Source organism: Oncorhynchus nerka, linkage group LG10 (genome assembly GCF_034236695.1).
Source record: "Oncorhynchus nerka isolate Pitt River linkage group LG10, Oner_Uvic_2.0, whole genome shotgun sequence".
Lineage (NCBI taxonomy): Eukaryota > Metazoa > Chordata > Actinopteri > Salmoniformes > Salmonidae > Oncorhynchus > Oncorhynchus nerka.
The window spans coordinates 51731420-51759316 of record NC_088405.1 but is presented as its reverse complement, the minus strand read 5'-3'; the positions used below and the strand labels follow the sequence as shown (position 1 = coordinate 51759316).

The 27897-nt window shown below is 44.5% G+C and overlaps 1 protein-coding gene across 3 annotated transcripts in view; it reads left to right on the top strand.

The window, feature by feature from the left end:
• nrg2a (neuregulin 2a) overlaps nucleotides 1-27897 on the top strand; it is a 105321-nt gene that overhangs the window by 20498 nt on the left and 56926 nt on the right. The window contains exon 1 of one of the 3 annotated variants that reach the window (XM_029670274.2): nucleotides 21164-21492. The exons of the other annotated variants lie outside the window; for them this stretch is intronic. Within the exon in view, the coding sequence (XP_029526134.1) occupies nucleotides 21378-21492 (115 nt within the window). The 5' untranslated portion in view covers nucleotides 21164-21377. Of the gene's footprint in view, nucleotides 1-21163; nucleotides 21493-27897 lie in introns of those variants that run through there. 3 annotated transcript variants of the gene reach the window in all.

The window sequence follows — 27897 nt, the reverse complement described above, 5'->3', positions numbered from 1 at the left end:
AGAGCGGGGCTGGGGTGTCCTGGCACCCTTGTCAGCGTCCACACTCCTACCCCCGGTCTCGTATTACCCCCCCTGTTCGCTGTATCTAAGGCCCCTTCACGCTACGTCTCCAGACCATACTCCTGGCCCACACAGGAAAGGTCTGCATCGGTGAAAAATAAACAAAGAGATAAGCGAGAGACCCCTCGATAAGGCAAAGCTGGGCTCAGAGAGGCAAAAACAGAAATGCAAATATTTTGAGTGGGGAGCTCTCCCTCTCGGTGGAGAGGAGTGGAGAGAGAGGGAGGGAGAGCGAGAGAGAGGCTTTCTGCAGCTTCTTCACTGTGACATGTTTGTGCTGTTCTCCGAGCACATTCTGGAGATTAAGGATGAGCTGAGAGCGCGTGAGGAATTTGATTTGATGTGAAGAATGCGAAGCGGAGAGCGGACGTCTGTGTGTGGTTTCGGAGCTGTGTGTGTGTGTGGGGGGGGGGGGGGGGGTTTGATAAGAACTAGACCTGTTCCCATGTTTCTCAACTTGACACTGTTGTCAGTTCAAATAACTCCCAGTTTTATAGCTCCTTGGCTGTGATACACCGACATGTAAATAAATTCAGTCCAGATTTCATGCTATTGACATGACTAATGGGAACTCTCCGGCCAGAAAAACAGAATACATTCTGGACTACAGCTGCACTTTTACAGTAAATCAAAAATGTCCAGTTTGTCCAAGGAATTTGTGGCTGTGTGTACATACAGGTTTAATTATATGTACATGGACGGACCTCCTATGCATCTATGTATGTGTGAGTGTGTGAGTGTTACTGTCTTTGCGTTTGGCTGTAAGAGGACGTGTACAGCCATGCGGGTCTGAGGGTACTTGGATAGAGTATGTGTTGCTCTCTGGTGAGAGCCCCCATATGTGTTTGTGTGAAGGCCTTGGCCTATGTGGGAGTGTGTTTGTTAAACTGCGAGAGTATGTGGGAGAGTGTTTGTCTGTTTATCTTGGTGAGCGAGTGAGAGAGCAGAAAAAAGAATAGATCTCCTTCTGCTTCTATCACAACAGCAATCCCCCCCACACACACACCCAGGTAGCCAGGCCTCTGTATCTCTCAGACTGGAGTTGATCTGAGATGGTAGGGGAGAGAAAGAGGAGTGTGTGTGTGTGTGTTTGTGTGTGGTGGTGGTGGGGGGGGCATCAACTGTCATTTGATGGGGATTTGTTTTATTATGTTACTTAGATTGGCACATGGGTGCATCAATAGACTCCTAAGGATTGATGGTTAACCCCCTGAGACGACGGTCTGGTCAAGCAGACCCGCAGTTGCCCACACATACAGTAGTGCACTGCTGGTTCAAACTGTTTATTGTCAACATCCTCAACAAGCAGAAAATGATCATTCAAAAACAAAATGTTAACTGGCAATTGACATCCTCCTCTTGAATATCTGTATTCTGTGGTCAAAGTGTAACCGTACACATCCAGACAAAAAAAGGTTCACTGAGTAAACGCTCATACCCATACACACTACTTTTAAGCACTCACGCATGCACCAGAACGCGCAGACAGACAGACACACGCACACACACTCACACGCACACACACACACACACTGTAGTTCTGACAGAGCACTGATAGAGGGGTCAGTGAATGTCCAGTGATTTGTCAGAAAGAGGTGAGGGTGCCTTCCTAACAGGGTAGGTGTGGCTTGGGCCGGCGGACCATCAAACCCCCAGAGGCAGATGGGTAGGCGAGGCTGGGGCGTAAATCTCTAGTCAGTGATGTCATCTGTGTCTTATCACTAGTTACAGTAAGGTGTAGCACCCTGTCACCATGAAAATAGTAAACAAACAAACATTTGACCAACTGGGGACATTTTGTTAGTCCCCACAAGGTCACATGCTATTTCTAGGGGGTTTAGGGTTAAGGTTAGAATTACTGTTAGGGTTAGAATTAGATTTTGGGTTAGGAGCTAGGGTTAGGAGTTAGGGTTAGGCTTTTAGGTTAAGGTTAGGGTTAGGGTAAGGGTATGGGTTAGTTGTTAAGGAAAATAGGATTTTGAATGGGATGAATTGTATGTCCGAACAAGGTTAGCTGCGCAAGAATCTGTGTCTCTGTGTGTGTTTGTGTGAGGATGCTCTGTTGCCCTGTTATTGCAGTAGCACGCCCTATTGGCTGCTGTGTTGCTATGCCCATCTCTTCTCTTACAGCCCAGTCTCTGTCACTAGACGAGTCAGCCGCTGGGCCATAAGAGGGAGACATGTCTTCATCAATCAATCCACCATTAGATCAATCAATTAATAGATAAATCAGTCCATTTTCATTTATTATAGAGCCATTTCCAGGAGATGGAGAGGGCTAGTGGTATGATGTAGTTATAAAGACTGAACTGACAGATGGAAGATGAGATGGAGGCAGAGAGCCGAGTGAGCCAAGAGACTAAAGAGCTGAAATCTCATTTTCTTGCTGGCCTTGAAAGTGGAGCATGCCCAGTGCTGGTGTTCTCTCCTCTCCCCCACTCAGAGATGGTGCTGCTGCAGTGTTTCCCAGCAGGCTCAGCACAGCACAGCCCAGCCAAGGCTCCCCCCTCTCCGTCCTCTCCTTCATGAACAGCTGTGTTATGAAGTGGTGCAGTTGTCAGACTACAACCGCCCGATAGTTCTCTCTCTCTTTCCCTTCCTCTCTCCTTCCCTGTCCCTGTATCTCTCTCATACACATTCTCTCTCCGCTCTCCATTCTGCTGGTTTCTCCCACACTCGCTCCCTTCCTTCTCTCTAGCCGCTCTGAGTGTGGTTTCCATGGTGACAGCTGTGTGCTGCGGAAACGTCAAAGAGCCGAATTCACCCAGGAACGTTTCCTAATTAAACACTTAAATACTCTCTCCTTCTCTAGCTCGCTTGCTCTTTCTCTCTCACGCTCCTTCTCTCTTTCTCACTCCCTCTTTGCTCATCTCTCTCGCTCTCTCTTTCTGTCTCTCTTGCTCTCCCACTCTCTCACTCACTCTTTACCTCTCTCCTAAAGCACACTTTTTGCTCCACTCACTAAATGGCCATGCTAGATTGGAATCCATTCACCAGTTTGCAGCATAATAAATGAAGGAGTCAATTTGGTCTGGGTTGTCTTTCCGTCTCTCTCATGTCAGCTGTTGCTCAGCAGCTCAGAATCTGAGGTGACCTTGGTGAAACTGACCTTGGGAGAAATTTCCCTTTCCTTTCCTGAGGCCTCCAGATGTCAGTCACATTGATTTGTGTTGTGTGTGTGTGTCTCCCCTGCAGGGCTGCTTTGCCAGCATTCTGACAGACAGCAGCTCTTCTTTTCCAACCTGGTCTCAGAGCATTTCGTATTATTCTGGATGTAAATCCGCAACAATCCATTTAGCATGATATGTTACGTTTCATATAAATATCTGTCAATTTAAACTAGAGAGATCTGGGTTTTTTTGTGCACTGGATGCATCTCAATCCACCACATCCACCCATGTCGCCCTTCTGCATCTGCGGTGAAAAGTTTGTCAGACCATGAGACATCCCGAAAATCCAACTTCTCACAAAATCGTCGGTAAAATCCGAATGGTTTGGCCATAAAAACTATTATGACCCCTCTATGGAAAGATGAGACTCTCATGATGGTGTTCCGTTTTGCTCTACGACCCCCACAAGCATCTTGGGACTCATCTGAAGTCGGTACCGCGGATCTGCCAACTTCTGTCTGGAGCGTCCGAAGAGTTTGTGCTACACATTAATATGACCCCTCTGTGCAAAGGTGAGACTCTCACGACTACCAATAATCACTCTGTGTGACCCTGATTTAGCCCACTGCAGTAAACGTTTTAAAGTAACCATGTGTCTTATGTAACCATACCAAACATATCATACTAATTTGAGTGTCCCGGATTTACATTTACTATGTTATGTCTAGCCTATGAGACCAGGCTACCTCTCCCCACCTCATTCAAACTCACCGTGTCAGTCACAGCTGCACAGATACAGGGACACCATCCGCATTCCCCAGACTGTCAGGGACGTAGAGATATATGTCCCGTGTCAGTCTAAGGCCTGAATTTCAAAAGGCTGATCCAGGTTGTAGAATGGTAATTACATAGTTACCTGCCTGTGTAGTTTGGTGGTTCAACAAGACCATGTCTCAGTGTGTGCTCATCTCAGCAAGTAGATAAATATAATGTTCCAAGGTGGCTAAGCAGCAGCTAAGACTGTTTTGTCTGATAACGAGACTGTTTGCTTGTCAAGCCTGTGTCTTACACTGCTTTACTTGATCCTTGACATACTCCCGCTCTATCTTTTTACATTCTTCCCACCCCCCTACCTCTCTTTGCGGTGTTCTCTCCCCGCTGCTGCCCTTTGCTTCCCCTCTCAAAGTCAAGTCAACAGACAAGTGTTAAAAAGCAGGGACTCGCCCCCATTCTGCACTCCCCACGACCCCCACACACTTTGCTTGCAGAAAAGCAGGGACTCGTCCCCATTCTGCACCCCCCACGACCCCCACACACTTTGCTTGCAGAAAAGCAGGGACTCGTCCCCATTCTGCACCCCCCACGACCCCACACACTTTGCAGAAAAGCCCCCCCATTCTGCACCCCCACCCCCACACACTTTGCTTGCAGAAAAGCAGGGACTCGTCCCCATTCTGCACCCCCCACGACCCCCACACACTTTGCTTGCAGAAAAGCAGGGACTCGTCCCCATTCTGCACCCCCCACGACCCCCACACACTTTGCTTGCAGAAAAGCAGGGACTCGTCCCCATTCTGCACCCCCCACGACCCCCACACACTTTGCTTGCAGAAAAGCAGACAGATGTAAACAATGTGAGGGGTGTTTTTAAACCATTACGTCTTGAAAGGTAAACCCGTGTGCTTGTGAAAGGGTACAAGGTGCTGATGAGCGGCGTGCTGTCTGTGTGACGATGTGCAGGTATAGGAAAGAGGGGCTCTGAATGGAGGGGTGCTCCGCAGCTTCATCATACAAGACAGCTATCTGGTCTGATCTGAGAGCAGGCTGCAGGAGGGGCTGTGGGGATGGGTGTTGGGGCTGGATGTTGGCCCAGGATGCCGTCAGAGATGGGGTCTGTGCAGGGTTTATGAGCAGGACATCCAGGGAATCCAAGCCAGAACTTTTTGGGGTTCAAGCCAAATTATTTCTATTTACTCTTAATATCAAGCACCCCCCCCACACACACACACACAGGCCTCTCTCTCGGCCCCACCACCAGAGCCTGATCCCAGGACTGCCTCGAGGCTTGACGGTTGAGAAACAACAGATGCTTCCTAATGGAGTAGAAAAGAGGGTCAGAGTATTCTGTGTCTGCCTGTGTTTTTTTTTTTCATGTTTAGGGGGTGGATCAGTTTTAATATTGCAGATAGATTGTGGGTTCTATTAATATAATTGTCTGCATTATTTCCAATCACCCATATATATATATATTTCAAATATATATTTTTCCTTCTTTATTAATGTACCCTAATCCTACCACCCCTCCCCTAAATGGGGTAAAATAATTGACAACAATATTTAGGCTTGTACTTCCAGCTTATACATACTATATACATTTTACGGACACTGTATATTTACATGAGTTATTTTTTAAAATGTGTTTTTAGGCCCAACCTTCAGCTACCCTCAGCCCTTCCCATCTTCATTTGAAAACCAGGTTCTGAACCTTTCTATTCTCATAGTTTCTACAGATTGTAAATGAAAGATGAATATTTTTACAAAAAGTATTATTATATTATTGATCAATGGACTATGTCTTTTCAAGTCACCCAGCAGTGCTGTTTGCAGAGTTAGCTCCAGGTAAATGTTACAATTCTTCAGCAATTTCTGAACCTGCGACCAAAAACAACCTACATAATGGGCAGTACCAAAACAACACATCTAATGGTTCTGTCTCTTTGCAGCAAAATATGTATCCCACATTTGTAGTTGTATCCCACGTATACATGACAGTCTATTGGTTTCAATAATTTCGTATAATTATTTCAATTGTGAAAACTATACGTTTTGAATCCAGCATTGTTTTGTGTATCAGTTCATAAACCGTGTGCCATGGAATTAGCACATCGAAAATCTCTTCTCAACTATTTTTGCAACCTGTATGGCGCAGCTGGCAATTTTTTGGGTCCTGACATACTTTTTTATTTATCACAGTTTTCTTGAACCAATTTTGTTCATCAATGTAGGGCCGACAGACAAGTTCCTTACCTTCTTCCCCTTCCACTTGCCTCTTCCAATTTTGCTGTAATACCGCAATCAGTTGGTTGCAATTTTGAATAGAGCAGACATTTCCATATGCAGTGCATTCGGAAAGTATTCAGACCCTTAACGCGTTACAGCCTTATTCTAAAATTGATGGAGAAAAAAAATTGCCCTCATCAATCTACACACAATACCCCAAAATGACATTTTTGCACATTTATAAAAAATAAAAAACACAAGTATTACATAAGTATTCAGATCCTTTACTAGGAGACTCGAAAATTGAACTGCATCCTGTTTCCATTGATCATCCTTGAGATGTTTCTACAACTTGGAGTCCACCTGTGGTAAATTCAATTGATTGGACATGATTTGGAAAGGCACGCACCTGTCTATATCAGGTCTTACAGTTGACAGTGCATGTCAGAACAAAAACCAAGCCATGAGGTCGAAGGAATTGTCCGTAGAGCTCCGAGACAGGATTGTGTCGAGGCACGGATCTGGGAAAGGGTACCAAAACATTTCTCCAGCCTTGAAGGTCCCCAAAAACACAGTGGCCTCCATCATTCTTAAATGGAAAAAGACTCTTCCTAGATCTGACTGCCCGGCCAAACTGATCAATCAGGGGGTGACCAAGAATCGGATGGTCACTCTGACAGATCTCCAGAGTTCCTCTCTGGAGATGGGAGAACCATCTCTGCAGCACTCCACCAATCAGGCCATTATGGTAGAGTGGCCAGACGGAAACCACTCCTCAGTAAAAGGCACATGACAGCCCGCTTGGAGTTTGCTAGAAGGCACCTAAAGACTCTCAGACTATGAGAAACAAGATTCTCTGATCTGATGAAACCAAGATTGAACTCTTTGGCCTGAATGCCAAGCGTCACGTCTGGAGGAAACCTGGCACCATCCCTATGGTGAAGCATGGTGGTGGCAGCATCATGCTGTGGGGACGTTTTTCAGCGGCAGGGACTGGGAGACTAGTCAGGATCGAGGGAAAGATGAACGGAACAGTGTACAGAAAGATCCTTGATTAAAACCTGCTCCAGGGCGCTCAGGACCTCATACTGGGGCAAGGGTTAACCTTCCAACAGGACAACGACCCCAAACACACAGCCAAGACAACGCAGGAGTGGCTTCGGGACAAGACTCTGAATGTCCTTGAGTGTCCCAGCCAGACTCAGAACTTGAACCCGATCGAACATCTCTGGAGAGAAAATAGCAGTGCAGCGAAGCTCCCCATCCAACCTGACAGAGCTTGAGAGGATCTGCAGAGAAGAATGGGAGAAACTCCCCAAATACAGGTGTTCCAAGCTTGTAGTGTCATACCCAAGAAGACTCCAGGCTGTAATCGCTGCCAAAGGTGCTTCAACAAAGTACTGAGTAAAGGGTCTGAATAGTTAAGTCAATGTGATATTTCAGTTTACATTTTTTTTTACATTTGCACACATTTCTAAAAACCTGTTTTTGATTTGTCATTATGGGGTATTGTGTGTATATTGACGAAGGGGAAAAAAATATTTAATCAACTTTAGAATTAGGCTGTAACGTAACAAAATGTGGAAAAAGTAAAGGGGTCTGAAAACTTTCCGAATGCACTGTATTTTTGTAAACTGCGTGTGTGACCTAACTCCACCAGTCGTATTTATGATATTACTAACAAATATGACATTTTTTAAAATATTTTTTTAATGTTTTAAATTACATTTGAACCATAATATGTGTTGTAATATTTATGTTTTCTGGTGGATTAAACTGAAATTGCTACCAGCTTTCCATAGTTTATTTTAAAAATAGCGATATTCCGGATATTTTTTCATTTTCAAATAACCGAAAGTGAGAAGTTTTAATCTGAATAAAGGGAAAAAGGCAATTTTTGAACATGGGGTGAGCCATTACTAACCTGCTGTAAAAACCAGTTTGGATTTAAGTACAAATTCTGTATGACTGAAGACTTTATTGAGATGCTTTAATGCTTCAATGCTTTAATATTTATTAATTTCAGCCCTCCGAATTCATATTCATTATATAAATAGGCCCGTTTAATTTTGTCTGGCTGTCCATTCCAAATAAAGTGAATATCTTTTGCTTATATACTTTTAAAAATAAAGTTCGGTGTAGGCAATTAATCAGGGTGTTTGTTACAGAAATAGACATGGATTTACCTTTCCATGGAAGCAAGATCTTATCTATTTTTGCACATTTTCTATTAAAATGTATTTTGGTGAGATCTTTTCCTTCTTTCTGGATATGAATACCAAGTATGTCCACTTTACCATCAGACCATTATTGGTAAACTACACAGTATTTTTTTTTTTGCGATCAAATGCGTAATATGGTACACTTATCATAATTATTATAGTGCCTGTGTGTGTCCCTGCTGCAGGGCCGGTTCCAGGCATAAACAACATAAGAGGTCACTTAGAGCTCTAGCTGGCCCCCAAACTTGGTTGTGCATTGGCAATGTTTCTCTTATGTCAGTCACTGACAGTCACTCAATTAGCCATGTCAGCTAACAATCTTTAGATTAGTAAGATGACGCCGATAGACACGGCCACTCTGTTTCTGGCTCCTAAGCAACTTTGCAGTATTTGTGTGTGTGTGTGTGTGTGTTATTTCTCACGTTATCATCTCAGAACGTTTCTTGCATCATTACATACAGCCAGAAATAACTTTCAGATTTCACAGCGGCGGTAACTCACCAGCATTTCGACCAGAAATACGACTTTCCTGAATTGGATCTTTTGTTCGTACCCCACCAAGGTGATTGAACTTATCTAAGACGCCACCAGGAGAGGAGAGCTATTTGGAGTTGACTTTTTGTCTGACTCGGGAGGCATGTGTGCACACCATCTACCGCTTCCAAGTATATTACTCACTAATGTTCAGTCCCTGGACAATAAAGTAGACAAGCTCAGGGCGAGGATCTCCTTCCAGAGAAACATCAGGGACTGTAACATTCTGTTACACGGAATCATATCTCTCTACAGATATACTGTCCCCGTCCATACACCCAGCTTGGTTCTCAGTACATCGCGCAGATAGGAATAAAGAACCCTTCGGGAAGAAGAAAGGCGGAGGTATAAATGCAGCCTCAGTTTACATGATTAACGACTCATTGCGGTAACGTACAGGAACTCAAGTTATTTTGTTCACCCGACCTAGAATACCTCACAATCAAATATCGACCGCATTACATCCCGAGAGAATTCTCTTTGGTCATCGTCACAACCGTGTATATTCCCCCTCAAGCCGATACCATGACGGCTCACAAGGAACTACACTGGGCTTTGTGCAAACTGGAAACTGAGGCTGCATTTATTGTAGCTGGGGACTTGAAAAAAAGGGGGGAAAAACACTACCGAAGTTCTGTCAACACATTGCCTGTAGTAGTGGCACTTCAAAAACTCTTGACCATTGTTACTCACTTTGGCAAATCAGATCACGACTCCATTCTGCTCCACCCTTCATATAGGCAGAAACTCAAACAGGGAGTACTCGTGCTAAGGTCTATTCAATGCTGGTCTGACCAATCAGAATGTTATGGACATATTCAATCTCTCCCTATCCCAGTCTGCATGTTCACCCTTGTTCCTGTACCCAAGAAAGCAAAGGTAAATTAACTAAATGACTATTGCCCCGTATCAATAACTTCTGTCATCATGAAGTAATTGGAGAGGCTAGTTAAGGATCATATCACCTTCACCTTACCTGATACCCTAGACCCACTGCAATTTGCATATAGACCCAATATATCCACGGATGATCCAATCGCCATCGCACTGCCCTATCCCACCTGGACAAGAGGAATACCTATGTAAGAATGCTGTTCATTGACTACAGCTCAGCCTGGTACCCTCCATGGTACCCATGGTACCCTCCAAGCTCATCATGAAGCTTGGGGCCCTGGGTCTGAACCCCGCCCTGTGCAACTGGGTCCTGGACTTTCCTGACTGGCTGCCACCAGGTGCTAAACGGTAGGCAACAACACCTCCACTACACTTGTCCTCAAAACAGGGGCCCAACAAGGGTACGTGCTAAGCTCCCTCCTGTACTCGCTGTTCACCTATGACTGCATGAACAGGGAGTACAGCCTCCAACTCGATCATCAAGGCTCAGGAGGCTGAAAAAATTTGGCTTGGCCCCCAAGACTCTCAATTGTGCATCTGTAAAAGTTTGTGAGAGCATCCTGTCGGGCTGGTACGGCAACTGCCCAACGCATCAACGGAGTCACACTGCCTGCCCTCCAGGACATCTACAGTGCCTGGTGTCACAGGAAGGCCAAGAAGATCATCAAGGACCTCAGCCACCCGAGCCATCATCCAGAAGGAAAGGTCAAAACAGGTGCATCAAAGCTGGGATCGAGTGACTGAAAAACAGCTTCTATCTCATGGTCATCAGACTGTTAAATAGGCATTACTACCCAGCCTCCACCCAGTACCCTGCTCTGAACTTAAGTCATGGTCACTAGCTGGCTACCACTCGGTTATTCAACCCTTCACCTTAGAGGCTGCTGTCCTATGTACATAGACATGGAACACTGGTCACTTTAATAATGTTTACATACTGTTTACTTATTTCATATGTATATACTGTACTCTAGTCAAGGCCATCCTATTCAACTATTGCTGTAGATATACTATTATATCCTACGTATTCTTCAGATAGACAATATATTCTATCCACATACTGTTCATAATGTCTATACATCCAATCACATACACTATATATACACAAAAGTATGTGGACACCCCTTCAAATTAGTGGATTCGGCTATTTCAGCCACCTGTTGCTGACAGGTGTATATAATATAGAGCACACAGCCATGTGATCTCCATAGACAGACATTGGCAACAGAATGGTCCTTTGAAGTGACTTTCAATGTGGCACCATCATAGGATGCCACCTTTCCAACAAGTCCGTTTGTCAAATTTCTGCCCTGCCAGAGCTGCTCTGGTCAACTGTAAGTGCTGTTATTGTGAAGTGGAAACGTCTAGGAGAAACAACGGCTCAACATTTAAATTACATTACAATCTAACAGACTCCCATCCAGAGCAACCCACAGGAGCAACCAGGGTGCCCAAGGGCACGTCGACAGATCTCCCACCAAGTCAAAACGGAGACCCGAACCAAGTAGTGGTAAGCCACACAGAACGTGACCGCCGAGTGCTGAAGCGTATAGTGCGTAATAATCGTCTGTCTTTGGTTGCAACACCTCACTCCCCAGTTCTAAACTGCCTCTGGAGGCAACGTCAGCACAAGAACTGTTCGTCGGGAGCTTCATGAAATGGGTTTCCATGACAGAGCAGCGGCACACAAGCCTAAGATCACCAAGCGCAATGCCAAGTGTCGGCTGGAGTGGTGTAAAGCTCGCCGCCATTAGACTCTGGAGCAGTGGAAACGTGTTCTCTGGAGTGATGAATCATGCTTCACCATCTGGCAGTCTGACGGACAAATCTGAGTTTGGCGGATGCCAGCAGAACGCTACCTGCCCGAATGCATAGTGCCAACTGTAAAGTTTGGTGGAGAAGGAACAATGGTCTGGGGTTGTTTTTCACGGTTCAGGCTAGGCCCCAGTGAAGAGAAATCTTAACGCTACAGCATATAATGACATTAAAGATGATTCTGTGCTTCCAACATTGTGGCAACAGTTTTGGGAAGGCCCTTTCCTGTTTCATCATGACAATGCCCCCTGCACAAAGCGTGATCCATACAGAAATGGTTTGCTGAGATCGGTGTGGAAGAAGGTGACTGGCCTGCACAGAGCCCTGACCTCAACCCCATCAAACACTTTTGGGATGAATTGGAAGGCCGACTGCAAGCCAGGCTTAATGGATCAAAATCTCACTTAGGTTCCCAAAAGGCTAGTGTGTGTGTGCAAGACAGAGAAACTTAGCAACGTATAGTATCTGTCTTTCTTTCCTTTCTACTTAGTAAATCCAGGATCAGTCAGTGACTGGGTCTCTGTCTTTGTGAGCTGGACTGACATGAACTGATTTGTCCCGCCCTGATCTGTTTCACCTGTCCTTGTGATTGTATCCACCCCCTCCAGGTGTCGCTTGTTTTCCCCAGTGTATTTATCCCTGTGTTTCCTGTCTCTCTGTGCCAGTTCGTCTTGTATGTTCAAGTCAACCAGCATGGTGTCCCGTGCGCTTGCTTTTCTATTCTTTTACTAGTCCTCCCGATTTTGACCTTTGCCTGTTTTTCTGGATTCCATTCCCGCCTGCCTGACCATTCTGCCTGACCTGACCTCAAGACTGCCAGCCATTCGGTACCTCTGGAACTCTGAACAGGTTTTGACCTTTTGCCTACCCCTTTTTGGATTGTTATTAAACATCTTGGACTGTAACCATCTGCCTCCTGTGTTTGTATCTGTGTCTGTAGAGTCTCAGATAAAGATTTAATACTGCAGGTCTCTCTATAGTAGTCTGCAGCTGCGCGTGTGAATGTGATCATACATCAGTGGTGGCTGGCGGGAGGAGCTATAGGAGGATGGGTTCATGGTATTGGCTGGAATGGAATCAATGGAACTGTATTAGACACATCAAACATATGGAAACCACATCTTTGACTCCGTTCCTTTTTGTGCCATTCCAGCCATTACAATGAGCCGTCCTCCTATAGCTCCTCCCACCAGCCTCCACTGTCAAACATAGCCGCGTTTTCTTGTTTGTAAACAGGATGAAGAGTAGGCGCCCTCAAAGTGAGGTTGGTACACCCACAACATCCCCAGGCTAGTACACACTCCCAGGCACATGCCCACACACATGGATAAGTGCAGCCATTTTAGGCAGGATGGACTGCTCTTATCCCTTATTTAATCTTCCATCCATTTGCTTGGTAGTGGCCCTGCCTGAAAACAAGAGTTCATGGGGAGCAGAGAGGAAAAGGTTGGGGGCCATGTGCAGAGAGCTCATCAATGTACACACATGTTATTCTTCCTCTCCTTCAATTTCACAACACAGGATTTTCATGTCATGGCAGAAACACAGTGGGGAGGAAAACAGTGACATTTTTAGTCCCGTAGCATATTTGTTTTCCTTCTATTTTTGTCAAGATGGCTGAGACATGTCCTTCTCAAAGAACACACTGCACTGACAACACTGAGATTGTTTAATTAAACCCACCCTCTTGCCTGAGTCATTTTACTATCAGGTACTTCCTTCTCATGTACCTGCATTACTGTTACATTAGTATTGTTACATTATACACTGACACTCTGTGACGCACACACACAGATACACATAAACACAGACACTAGTGCCAGAGAGGACAGCAGAGGCACGGTAACGAGTCTCATCTTGCTCAACAGAGGGGGAGGAGGGATGGGGGGGGGAGTAGGAGGGGAGAGGGGGTGAGGAGGAAGAGGGAAGGGGTTGATTCGTGACACACCGAAGCCCTTCAAGTCCTGCTTGCTCTGTCATCCCCGCTGACAGATTAGATCACCATGTAGAAACTGTAAGAGAGGAGGAGAAGAGGGAGATGTAAACAGAGGGAGCGATGTTAAGTGTGGGGTAAAGAGAGAGAGAGAGAGAGAGGACTGGACCAAGTTGGCATTGGGCACCTGGGCTCTATCGGGCTGACTTGTTGGGACATTGGGACATGACGAACGCCCCCCCCCCTTCGATTATTTGTTTCGATAGCTTGCGTTCGTTAGAAGCTTGAAGAACCAATCACACGTCTATCGGAGAGAGACAGGACCAGTGGCGAATGAGGTGATCCCCTCCCCTCATTATAAGGAGCCACTCACCCACCATCTGATAATTCTCACCTATGTTCTTCACGAAAAGTACTACTCTAAGGGACAGATCGAAATTTACAGAATGGTTACCTGGAGGAAAATGGGGGAGGGTCATGCTTTTTAAAATTTCAGTCAAGGGGATTGTTTAGTATTTTTTTTAATCTAGTCCAGGGGAGGGACACGTAATGACATTTCAATAGTTTTTTAAAATTAGTTGCTTATCAGGCTATATATCGGTGTGTGCACGATGCCGCCCGTCACCTCTGATTCTCCGCTGGGCACGCAATATCAATTGCACCTATAGGCTATTTAGTGTGGTGTCAATCAAATGATCTACACGCTATAGGCTATGAAGTGTATGCTCGGAGAAGCCCAGAGCAAAGTTATATTTCTAAGATAGCTGCATTACACACCACAATCGATATTCCAACCCTGAGCCCGGTCTGCTCTGCTTTGACAGCTTGCTACTACTATCATAGATTTTTTATTCAAAACAATGTTTCCATGCCCATTATGTATTTATCAGAGGTACCGATCTCACAATAAGCCAGATTTGAGTAATTTACATTGTGGTACTGAAACTTGAAATCAATCGGAAATGAACAGCTCATGGTGCTGAAAGTAGGCAAATTTGTCTGTAAATTCAACAATCCGCCATGCACTCTTTTTAAATAGCCTTCCTCCAGGCCAATGAAGGTCTGTTAAGTTAAAAACCAAGACTCCAATTGAGGGGTTATGAGAGGGTCTGCCATAGACCTACCTCTTCTTCAAGAAAATGTCAAAAAAGCACAGACCTACCCCTTGTTAGCTTAAGATGTTGGAGATGAATATAATGGATCCCATAATATAAATCGATCTATAACAGCGCTTTGGTCCATGATGCTTTATGCTAGAAACAAGCTGTAAAATACCCAGGAAAGACGTGACTCCGATGCATATGGGATATCATTGTTTTGTTTCTTTGACATTCAAAGGCTGACTTTGCTAGGGACGTAATCTAATTCTGTCACTATCAATTGATTTAAGCTATTAACTTTCTGTACATTCAAAGATTTTGTCGTTGTTGTTGTTGCTTAAACGCTCACTGTCTGGGTTGGAAAAGTAGGCCTAACTTTTGAAAGTACCATGTTCAGATTACTAATGATGCCTCAGATGTTATTATTTGCAAACAGGGGCAGTTTCATTGCAAACAAGACACACTGATTTGGCATTGTAGAAATATGATAAGATGAACACATAGGCCTATCTCTCTGTCCATGCTTAGCATGTAATTCTGGTCATTTGTGTGGTATTAAAAAAAGATTCCACTAAATATGTCAAATTACGTAGAATTGCATGAAATGTTTATAACAGGATTTTTTTCCTCGGACCTGCAAATACCATGCTAGATTCATGCTTTTACTATGAAGGAGATCTTTCCAACCCTACCCTTGTCCATTGTGGTCTGTGAACCCACAACCTTCTGGCCTGCAGCTCTGTATGCTTTAAAAAAAACTCACGTTTTGGTATGTAATAACAGGACGAAGAACAGTTTCTAAAACTGCATATCTAAGGCTCTGGTCTACCCAAGAAGTAAGGGTAAATGGGAGACATGTTCTCTGCTATCTACTTTGTTTTAATTATTGTTTTGGATATAGAGGGTCACTAGTTGTTTTTCACGTGTTCAGGGAGGGTTTAGATCCAAAATATTTTGCTGAATGGAGGGCCATCCATTTTCATTTCAGATATGTCCGATTTTCTCTCTCCATGTAACCCTTATTATAAATAACCTAAGCTCTCCTCAGCACGACTTGATCTGTTTTCCTGTTCAGTTATTCACAGCCGCCGTACGCAGGTTTTTCAGCTCTCATCTTCTGTGATGGGTGACTATCGAAAGGATAGTTTTTGCTTCGGGTAAATTCGTTTTTTTCCCTTCCCTTTGTCTCCTGTGGTAGCTAGTGTCACACGGCTTGATACTGAAACTTGGCTAGCTTAGCTGCATGGCTTAGGGAACCTGGGTAGCTCACCACCGGAAAGGGTAGAATTATTAGCGCTCTCTCTCGTTAACTCAGCCCACACCCAGCCATAACACATTGACTAGACCAACTGCCCTAGCTTCACTGCTTATTGCAAAACTAACAAAGTGCTAGCTTCCTCCGGCTAACATTGTGCTTACTAGCTAGGCTATTACCCAGTGTTGTGGAGTAATGAACTACATGTAATTCAACTAGTAATTTAAGTACATTCTGCAGTAGCTTGGTAGTAGTTGAACTAGATTCATATTTAAATAAGGTTTTCAGTAGTTCATTACTTTTTGTCATGTTGCAGTCCATCTAACTACTGGAACTACACACTACTTTGTTTTGCAAAAATCTAATAAAATATGGGTGCACTAATTTCCTTTCTTTTTTGGCTTCAAACGTGTCTATAATTCTCACTTGAAACCTAGCTGTTGTGTTGAATAGGCTAAAATACACATTCTGTTAACATTTTACCCCAAAGTGATCTGTTTGTGCAATTTGAAGTATATGACAGTTCAGACCGCCATACGGTTATTTTTCAGGAAGTAGTTTGGATGCAGTGAGCAATTTTTTCAAAGTAACTTTAGTTCAGTGAACTATAGTTTTTAAAAGGACGCTTTAGTGTAGCTGAACTTCTTCCATTGTAAAATAAATGGTATCTTGGTAAACTATATTTTCAGAGTAGCTTTTCCCAACACTGGTCCTACCAAATCAAAGTAATGGGAATACTTGCACACTGAGAAAGCACATGTTTCATCTCCCTCACTAAAGAAGTTAGTTGTAGTGTGTGCGTGTGTAAACAGGAACTTGGTGAGAGGACGGTGTAACGTCATTCTTCCTCCTCTTCTGAGGAGGAGTAGCGAGAAGGATATGAGGACCAATGCGCAGCGTGGTAAGTGTCCATAACGTTTATTTTAAAGACATAAACTGAACACTACAAAACAATAAACGTGAAACGACCGAAACCGAAACAGTACCGTGTGGCAACAAACACACACACGGAAAACAAACACCCACAACCCAAAAGTGAAACCCAGGCTACCTAAGTATGATTCTCAATCAGGGACAACGATTGACAGCTGCCTCTGATTGAGAACCATACTAAGCCAAACTCAAAACCCCAACATAGAAAAACACACAGACTGCCCACCCAACTCACGCCCTGATCAACTAAAACAAAGACAAAACAAAGGAACTAAGGTCAGAACGTGACAGACGGAAACAATTAGAATCTGGGGCGGGGATTTAAAAATATATAAATATATATATATATATATATATTTTACATTGCTTCAACAGAGGGAATTATCATCAGAGATATTCATTTTGATCTATAACCGTAATAGGAAGGGAATGATAGTAAACGTAACAACTCATTTCTTTGATCAGTAACTGTAATACTGTTCCAATTGGAGTAACACGAACTGTTATATTACTTGTTTCTGCAAAACGCGTTACTCCCAACACTGGCCATGAGGCACCAAATAAGCTAGCTCATGCCTGTCAAGACGAATTCGCAGCAGGCGCTACTAGGTTATCAGGACTTATTCCACTAATTAGGGACGTAGGAAGGGTAACAGTGGCTTGACCACGGCCTAACCTTGACCCCCTGATTTCAATGTACTATGGCCACTGAGGCAGGTACTCAAACCCCCTCACTCTTGTTGCTGGCACCCGACGATGCTGGGATGCCGGCTGCAACTGGCTCTCCCATCTACGGTGGAATTGCCAGCCTACTCTCTTGTGTAATACATTTAACGTTCACTCGTTTCGTTGGCTAAACTAACCGGTTACACCTCACCTTGCTACGGTCAAAAGAGACTCCTAGACTGAGAAAGGATGCTATAGGCATAATGCTGGATTCTCTCTCGCCATTTGACACTCTTAGATTAACTCATTGGGTCGTTTTGACAGTGCCTCTCCCTTTCCACAGGGGGCGCTCGGTCACCATTTCAGTAGTACCTCTTGCCCCACTGAGGTTGAGAAAATTCCAGTACTTGGTGTCTGCCCAACGTATGTCTACACGGCATCACCACAATGGTCAGATAAAGGTATCCTCTGCATGTCTCTTGGCTCTCCGTCACTGGACGAGCCCCTCAATCTTTGTTTCTGGCACCCCTAGGGGTAGACTACCCCTAGGGGTAGTGGCAAGAGGAAGGTGGTGATAACAGACATGCCACTCACGGGCTGGGGCGCCATTGACGAGGGGAATGCAATAAACGCTGCATTGCTCACATAAAATGACCTTAAATTTCTGGCAGTGTTTCTTTCACTGAAACACTTTCTACCCTCCCTTTGGAATTGTCACGACTTGACCAGCACAGACAATACGACTGTGGTGGCTTACATCAACCACCAGGGTGGCACTTGGTCCCTGTGCTTACAGACTATCCATCAGGATTATTCAGTGGAGCAGGGCACACATACTGTCCCTACTCGCAACGCATGTCCCGGGAGTACTAAACGTAGGAGCAGACTTATTATCCAGGGAGAATCCCCTTTAAAAGGAATGGAGACTCCATCCCCAAGTGGTGAAACAGATCTGGAAGAACAGCCAAGCATCCGTAGATCTCTTTCATCACAAGAAAATGCGCACTACCCATGGTTCTTTGCGCTAGCTGTACTCCACACTTTAGCCAGAGTGAGGGAAGAAGGCTCATCCCTCATCTTGGTAACCCCTCGATGACCAGGCAAGCTCCGGATAGCAGAGATCATTTTTTTCTGCTGTATGACGAGCCCTGGCATCTCCTGTGACCCAAGCGACCAGAGAGATTTTCCACCCTCACTCAGGAACCATGGCCCTCTGGGCCTGGCCCGTGAGAAGTTAAATCTGGATGTGACAGGCCTACCGCTCGGAGTCATTGAGACTGAGCACCGGGGCTCCTTCTACACATTCACTATACGGAAACAAGTGGTGTGTCTTTGAGAAGTGGTGTGACCAAAAACAGATCATTCCTTACCAATGTTCTGTATCAGAGGTTTTCTACAGGACCTTATTGACTGAGGGAAGGCTTTCCCACTGTTAAAGACATGCTTCGGTTCTCTGGCGACTAAGAAAGCATTTTTTTGAGCCTCCCGCTTTGGGCTGGATGTTTCCATGTGTAGTTCAGACATACATAATCTATGAGAAGAATTACAGTCCCGTAGCAATTTGAGTTCTAGCCAATGAGCTTCAGCCGCTCGCAATTGAGTGACAGCTGGCGAGAGGCCTACCCAGCATTATCCTATGAGGTTGCAAGGAGGGCCCAAAGGCTCAATGGACACAGCAGAGGGAGAGAGAGCAATGGCACCGTGCACATTTCTGCATATACTGTATGTGACGGACTATGCAATGTTCAAGGACCACTTTTGGCTCGTGAGTGAGAACAGATCTACTGACTAGAAAGTATACAGAGGTACCGGAGAATCTCTTTAAGGTCCATCTAATCACCATCTTGGCCTGTAATATACTCTGAACGTCGCGTACGTCCAGTTCCGAAGCCTACAGTCTCATATTTCACAGGAGCCTTTTGAGCCACTGGAAATCATGAAGATGAAACATCTCTCCTTTTAAACCGCTTTACTACAAAACGAGTGAATGAGCTACATGCAATGTCAGTTCACCATTCGTGCCTGCACGCTGCGATACGGGAGTTGGCTCTATACTTCATGTGAGATATCGAAATGAATAATTGAAAGAGAACTTAATCCCTGTCTTTTTAATCCCCGTTCTCCTCATGAGTGAGATATCTCCCTGCATACCCTTACTCGCAAAAGTGTGCGGAAGTCCGGCCTGCTCGAGAATGAACCGAGGCCGGACGAGTGGCTCTTTTTAATGAGGGGAGGGGCTCACCTCATTCGTCACTCGACCTGTCTGTCTCTGACAGACATGTGTGAGTGGTTCTTCAAGCTTCTGAGATCAGAAAACATTTATTTGTCAGGCTATTGGATTTAATTACATCAATATATCAGCAGTAATTTACACTGTATGAGTGCTGTGCAGTGTTGCTGGATGTGTAAGACAGACTGCATGTGTGTGTGTGTGATTGTGAGAGAGAGATAGAGCTCGCTCCTCAGGTTGGTGATGACGATGCGCCGGCAGAGAGAGACGCGACCACAGACATGCTGGGGCTTGCTAGCACGGCAGGGGTAGGAGGACACAGGGAGGAGAAAGGGAGAGGCAGAAAGGGGCCAGAGAATGCGAGAGAGAGAGAGGAGGGAAAAGGGGAGGGGAGAGGTGTGGAGAGGAAATGGATGATTGTGTGTAAGGAGCATATGCATATGTCATGCATTGTGACATTTCTAGTTTTCATTGTTTTCAATGCATATCCTCTTGTTAGGTTTCAGTGTTTATTACCTAAATCAGAACCACATTGTGTGAGTTTGGGGAGCATGTAGAGACCCCCTAACCAACATGCACAGAGGGCAGACCCAATGGGTGGTCAGTATGGGGGAGGGGTTAACTGGCCCCTCTCCAGGGGTGCAAGGGTCAGTCATAAAGACCAGATATGCTCCAGGCTAGAGGTATCTGGGGCTGGGGGAGGCTACAGGTGGCCTGCTATATGGGCCATCACCTCTGCTCTGTGGTCTCTGTGAATCCCAAACCACCCCCAGACCCCTATCAACTCGCTCCGAGGGCCCTCTGTTGTCCTTGTTCCTGACGAAACCCGAGGGTCGCTTCCTGACAGTGGCGAGAGGATCAATAAAACCATCAAGTTCGGGACACACCGGTGATTTGAATGATGCAATTCATGTTCCGCTTTTAAATAATAAAACAAGCATGACATTCAAATAAACAAATCCCATGCCATCTTATACACGTGTCAAATGACGAAATCAGACATAAACAAATGCACGTGGCATATCATTAGGCACGCCTCTGCATATTTTTTTGTTGTTGTTGCGCAAACTCAATAATGTGGTGCCTTATGTGATTCCACTTCGCTCTGGAGCCGACAGCATTGCTGGCATGGTCGAAGTGGCTAACGTAGTGTCTAGATTGCCCCTACGCGTGTGAACACGCAAGTGTAGGGCAGAGGGGCGAGAGTGAAAGGGGTTGATTTGGGATTGGACCTCTCAGGTCTCCGCTCCAGCATGAGGGCCTAGAAGAGTCTGTGTTTATCGGATAGTTCTAGGCAGGGAACAGTTAATTGCCTATACAGCAATGAGAAATGCCTCCCTGCTCACCCCCTAGGTCTCTCTCACTACCCTCCCCTTTCTCTCCTTAGCGCTGTCTCCTTACTTTTCTCTCCCCCTCTTCGGTCGTCTCTTTCATTCTCTCTCTCTCTCTCTTTGCTTTGCTGTGAGTAGGTGTTTCCCTACTGTGGGTGATTGGTGCAAGTCTATATAGGAGGGGAGACGCTCTGACAAGCTTAGAGTCTAGCGTAACACGCTCCTCACAGGACTACCTCTTTTTGTCAGTGATTTTTTTTTTTCCTGAGAGGATTTACACTTTCAACTGACAGCATGTCGGAGGGCAGGAAGAAGGAGAGGAAAGGGAAAAAGAGTGGGGGGAAAAGGGCACGGAAAGAGGAGAGAGAGCGCAAAGAGAAAGAGGAGATCGAATTGGATCCAACAACAGGTAAATATGACTCGATGGAGAGGACATTTGGAGGTGTGTGTGTGTGTGTGGTGGAATGGTGGGAGACTGCAGGGCCTGTGAAAGAATGTATCACCTTGTCTTGTCATAGCTTGCCACATGGAAGTGTTTCCTAATGTGGGCAGCATACATGCAGGGGCACATCTGTTGGTGTGGTCGAATGTGCCTTTGGCGTGCGAGCCCAAATCAAAGCCCTCAATGAGCTGGGGACCTCACTGCACACACCACGGTAACACCACTGCAACACACAGCTGGTTTGGGAACATCTTGACAGCGTAAGAATTGTTTTCTTCACATTTCACTTTCGCAAACGTGTCTCATACAGCAGCCTGAAACTATTGCTTCGTTTAGTTTTCCCATGTCCTCAAGGGAGTGGGAAAACACGGTTTCCGAAGCAAAACATTTCGCTCACACGGTGTATAGTGAGGTACAGTATTACACAGTAACCCTATTCCTCACAGTGTACAGTAAACATGGACCAACAGAACACGCCCAGGGCCGTCCACCGTCTCTCAGCTTTAGTTCCTAGCGGCAGTGTTTTCCCTTGTCAAGTGGTTCTCTCATTTCTCGCAGGAAAACCCTCTGCCATTTGAATTGCACTGCAGCTGCTGTCCTCTGAGTCACAAACGCAGCAATGTGCTCTCTCACTGGTTGCTGCTGCAAGCCGCAACACGCCGCTGCAGTTTGACACACGGTTAGCAGGTAATGCCTGCTCCAATCTCAGTCCTACTCCACTTAAACTATGTCCCACACTAAAGGAATGATTCAACATTCTCTTTAGATACCACGTTAGAGGTCTTCTCCGGTCCAAGAAGTTGGATCCGGACCTAAACAGACCAGTGGACAATCAGATCCAGAACCGAAAAGACCAGAACTTTCTTTTTTTAATTTTTCAAAAGTGGGACCTGACACGAATGGACCCGAGAACAATCAGACCTGGACCCGATGGCAACCAGACTTAGACCCGACCCTAACAGGTCCGGGTTTAGACCAGACCCGATTGGACAGGAGTGAAATAATGTTCAATAATGTTAATCAGCCAAGTTGCTCTTCTGGTTTACACATAGGTATTTATATGTTGGCTAGGCCTTCTATAATTCAATAAATTCACCTTATTAGCGTAAAATAAATACGCAGAGCTGTGGTCAGGGCCATTCGGGTCTATCAACTGTAGTTACATAGACCCGAGACCCGATTAACATCAAACAGGACCTGACCTGGGTTTGAGAGACAATTTGGACCCAGACCTGTCAGGTCTTGGATATTTGGGTCCACACACAGTCTCACGTGGCAGGTTTAACCATGAATTAAATACTGGACTGGTGGGAGCATTTTTTTATTATACCTCTGTATCATAGTGGGAGGTTTTCAGCCAAAGCTAAAGCGTCTGTGAATGTGTGAGTAACCCAGCCTGTGAACCCTCTCCAGGGGCTATGAAAGAGGGCCTGCGTCCCTCAGTCTGCCTTCACTAGGGTGTCTGAAATGCCAGGCCCCCAGAGAGACACTCAATCAGAGGCCTTTGAAATCGCAAAAATATCAGGTCACACAGACAAGGCACTGTATTGTATTGTCTTTCGCTACCCCCACCCACCCACCCACCCACCCAGGCCCGTACTTAGGTTTCTCCCTCTGGATTCCCCTGGCAGCAGTCACACCACCATGGCTGAGCACTCACAGCCTTGTCCTCTGTAAAACTGGGTGCTGGAGCTTCCATTCCTCTACTCTTATAATTAATGTGCTGATTATTCCATTGTTTCCTAATCTGTTTCTCAGATCTTGGTTATTAACCAACGTCTCATAGAATACTAAATCTTCTTGACATGAAATTTGCCTGAAAGCTGTTAAACACAATTAAGAGAAGGGCCATACTTTTGTTTGTAGTTAGTTATGAGAGAGAGGGGGGCACAATCAGGTCCAGAATTTAGCTGACACGCCTGGTGCCCAAATTGATGACATATCAAATTGATGACATATGTCGCGCAGCGATAGTCGAGGGGAGACGAATGGATTTGGTTCAGTCAGTCGTCCTGATGAGCCCTTCCCAGCTAGCCAGTGTATCATTGTAGCTAGAAACTTCTGTTAGACATTTTTTAGAATTTCTTTGGAGTGTTCAGAATCATTCCGTTTCTATCAGAGTAATTATTATATTTTACGGAAATGTAGACGTTAATGACTTAGTTGTACAAATCACTAGCCTACAATAAATGTGCTTTAGCTGTCTCTCGGGCCTGATATTGGCGACACTATCCTAGCTACTTTCCTCTCCTTGCTGCGGCAAGCGGGAGTGAAGGACACCGTGCCCTGTGTTGTGTTCCCAGCTTGCAGCGCAAACTCTCCCCATTGAGCAGTGTAGACTGTATCACGGTGACATCCAGATGGTTACTACCAATATTACACGATATTTCCCATGCAGGCTGCTATCCTACTCTAAATAAAATGAACAAATTGGCCACGTTAGATACCGCCTGCGACATGTAATAGCCCGGTGGGATGCAACTCACGTCAGCAAAGATCCTCCCAACACCGTTGCACTGGTCATTAACACCGGCTTGTTACTTCAGCTAATTGGCATGTCACGGTGACATCCAGATGGTGACCAATACTACAAGTTACTTCTCCCTCGCCCTTCAAAAGGAACACAAACTTTCTTTTCCAAGTTTTAACCAGGGCCATGCTGTTGTTGGTGCGAGCTAGCCAGCCCAGCATATAAACTAGCTAGCTGGGAAGGGCTCATCAGGATGACTGACCATTTGTTTCCACACTCGACTCTCATTGCGCGACATACGTCATCAATTTGGGCACCAGGCATGTCCGTATGTCCTCTCCCTTACCTGCAGGCAGCTTTCCTTTAATCTGTCATCCTCACCTGGTGTTATGTGGACTCCATGACACTATCCTTTTTTTCAAAGACAGTAGATTTAACTAACTATGGCTGATTGACCCGTGTACTGTATAACGCCAGGTTATCACTACTGATTCTCTATTCATTCCTCTCTGATTTTCTCTCTGCATTGTTAGGAATGAGTAGGGGAGAACCAGGACAAAAGTAAGAGTTTTTGTTTTTTTCCTAATTACTCAAGAGATCGATAGAATTTGAGACACCATATTTTACGACAAACAACTCTGTTATTAGTAAATGTCATTTAAATTCTATGGTGATAGACCAGAGAACAGAACGACCGCAATCTTACTTTTGTACCTGCGTTAGGGCGGCCTTAACTTCATGTTTCTAGTTTGTAATGCTCTTTGCTTAAAACAAATGTAATTTTATTATTTTTTTCAACTTTTATTTAACTAGGCAAGTCATGTACTATCAGCCATAATTGAATGTTTCTGTCTATTTGAATAATTAGTGCTATAGGTTTGAAATGTATGAAAATGAACCATGCGTCAACATCGCAATGTTGCTCAACCACAATATTTTGCCTTACAACATTAATCAAACTAAAATGGATCACACTATATTAAACAATTTTCTCATCTCACTTTAAATGGGGACGTAGTGGGAGATGTTTTCCACCATTTGTAATGACTATTCATGCTTAGCCCTACCAATCTTGATAGAATAAACGTCTTTATTCTCTTCCCAACGGCAAACTCATCTTGCTTACCACATTTCCATGGCTTGACATAACGTAATTGACTCCCAGAATCAAAAAAATATTTTTAACCACTAACCTGTCGATAAAAGCTTGTGAGAATCTGATCCACCAAGTCGATTGATTAAGACATCATTTTAATGAGGTCATGTTTAATTTTGTAACATTCGGTCCTTTGTTGATATTTGCGAATGTAACAGTATAACTTTAGACCGTCCCCTCGCCCATACCCGGGCGCGAACCAGGGACCCTCTGCACACATCAACAACAATCACCCACGAAGCATCGTTACCCATCACTCCACAAAAACCACGGCCCTTGCAGAGCAAGGGGAACCACTACTTCAAGGTCTCAGAGCAAGTGACGTCACCGATTGAAACGCTATTTAGCGCGTACCACCGCTAACTAAGCTAGCCGTTTCACATCCGTTACACTAACATAAAAGCAATATGAACTAGATACAGTGGCCAGTGCTTAAACATTGACTTTATTTTATTCCAGGTCATCAGTTTACATGGTCTTACTTTTGTCTCTCCTGTAACTTCTCCCAGGCTAACACATAAGACTAGCTAGCATGATACTTTAAACCTATGCTGTCATTTAGTCACTAGATAGGATAAGAAAATGCATACGTTTGGATCCTTGAACGACTAAACGCAACTTTACAACTGAAGAACACTTCCGGGTCATTTTTTATTTCATTTTTTACGTCCATCGCTCAAAACCAAATTTTGCTAAACATGGTCAGACTGGGCTGTTTCTTTGCAGGGAGCTCGTCCTCCACCGTAGGAAAGTGCTGACTTTACTACGTCGTTCTAGCTTCTGTGTTATCTGAGAAAATGGCCATCTTACTTTCACCCCGTGTTACTTTCATACAGCTCTGCCCTAAGCATTTCACGGTTAGCCTGTTGTTTACGAAGCATGTGACAAGTAACATTTGATTTGATTTCTTCTGCTAATTTAAAATTGCCCTTAGGTAAACACAGTTCCTCATTTCCCAGGTCCATTATGAAACTGATGTGGCTTTTTTTCTCTCCGTTTGATGGGTCAGCCTGTTGTTTTACTGCATAATAACAATTATTATTACTACCACCCATTTATCTGTTTGCGTGTGGTGTTCCTGTCTTATCTCTCTGGTCACCAGTCAGACAGTGTGGCTATTGACTCAGAGAGGAGCGTGGTGTTATAGTGAACCTGATGATAATCTGCAGTGCTTTGTCTGGAGGGGGGGAAAAAACATTAAAACAGCACCTCAAAGAGAGCCTGCGACTCCTTTTGAAGACTCTTAGGGGAGGGAAAACGATTATGTTAAGCTTCTAAGTAGCACACTGTTTCTTCAGTTTGTGCCACCTCACTTTTCGTATCTGTTGTACTGTACTGCCTGTGACTCTACATTTCTTCTACACACGGCTGTAGTTTATCCAAGTCTTCCTGCTTCATGCTGTATGGCTTTGGGGTGTTTGACTCACTTTTTTCCCTTTTTTCCCCTGAAAATGTTCAGGCAGTTTTATCTGCTTTATGTTGACATGAAAGAGAACAGAAGGCCACACATGGAATGTATGTACTTTTTCAGCCATGTGAAGTCTTTCTGTCCAATGTTGGTGGATCATTTTACCCAGTTTTAATGTCACTCCTGAAGCACTATGATCAATGATCATGAGTGTGTACTTTTAACACAGCCGAGATTTACTTCAAAGTGCATTTCAAGAAGACGGATGGACAGATCAGCTATGTAGAATGAATAAAAATGGATCATTTATGAGCGGTAGTGGAAATGTGGTTATCGTTTGTGCTGAAAGGGTAATCCTACTCATTCTCATCTTTCGACAAGGGACTTATTTTAATTAGGTAAGTTAGGGGTGTTGTAAAGATTGCCAAATAATGACATTAACATACTGCTCTCGCATTCTTAGCAAAATAAAGTATGACTCCCCGAGGAGGTCTCAAACCCAGACCACCAGCACCGATGACTAATGCCCTAACCACTGTCCCAATAAGGGTTATCCCTAAGATGTGTGCTTATTAGGCCAGTATAGGCCCTGTCCAGACACAAACCCTAAGCCCTTCTTCCCAGGCACTTGTGTAGATCTGAAATAACTGGATAGGTGTAAGCAGTAGGGGGAATGCACTTTCTCAGCTCTGGTAAAAGTACTCAATAATTTATTTATTAATTCAGGAGTAACATTAACTCAAAATGATATGCCCCCACCAACATTAGACAACTATACAAAAAGTCCTAAAATTGCAGAAATAAGTCAATCAAATCAATGATGAGAGAATAGTCAGAACCTGACACAGACATGATGGTGTAGCAGAAAAATAGGAATGCTGTGAACCAGGAGGTTGTGAGTTCCCAGGGGAGGACATAATTACAGTTGACTAATAATTACTGTATATAAATGAACATGTGCATTGTAGTCATGTGTGTCAAATATGTAAATTGAAATATGTAAATTGAAAACACTGTTAAAAGCATTCTGTGTGTCCCTAACCTTGCCAACAAAGAGCTGTGAATGGCTCAGTGGTTCACCAATCACAGCCTTGATGGGCTCTGCCACAGTAACAAGGATTGATGTGTAATGAAACAATATATTTTTTTGGGGGAAACGTTTCTTTGGGACCATCAGGCGACGTCATGACGACAGATGCACAGGAATGTTCTTGCAACGTTCCCATGGAATGTTTCTAGAACATTAATATCTTATATTTTGAGAACATGGCAACCGTGTTTCATTTGACATTACTGAAAGGGTTTCTTGGAAACAGTCCTTGCTCATCACTGGAACAT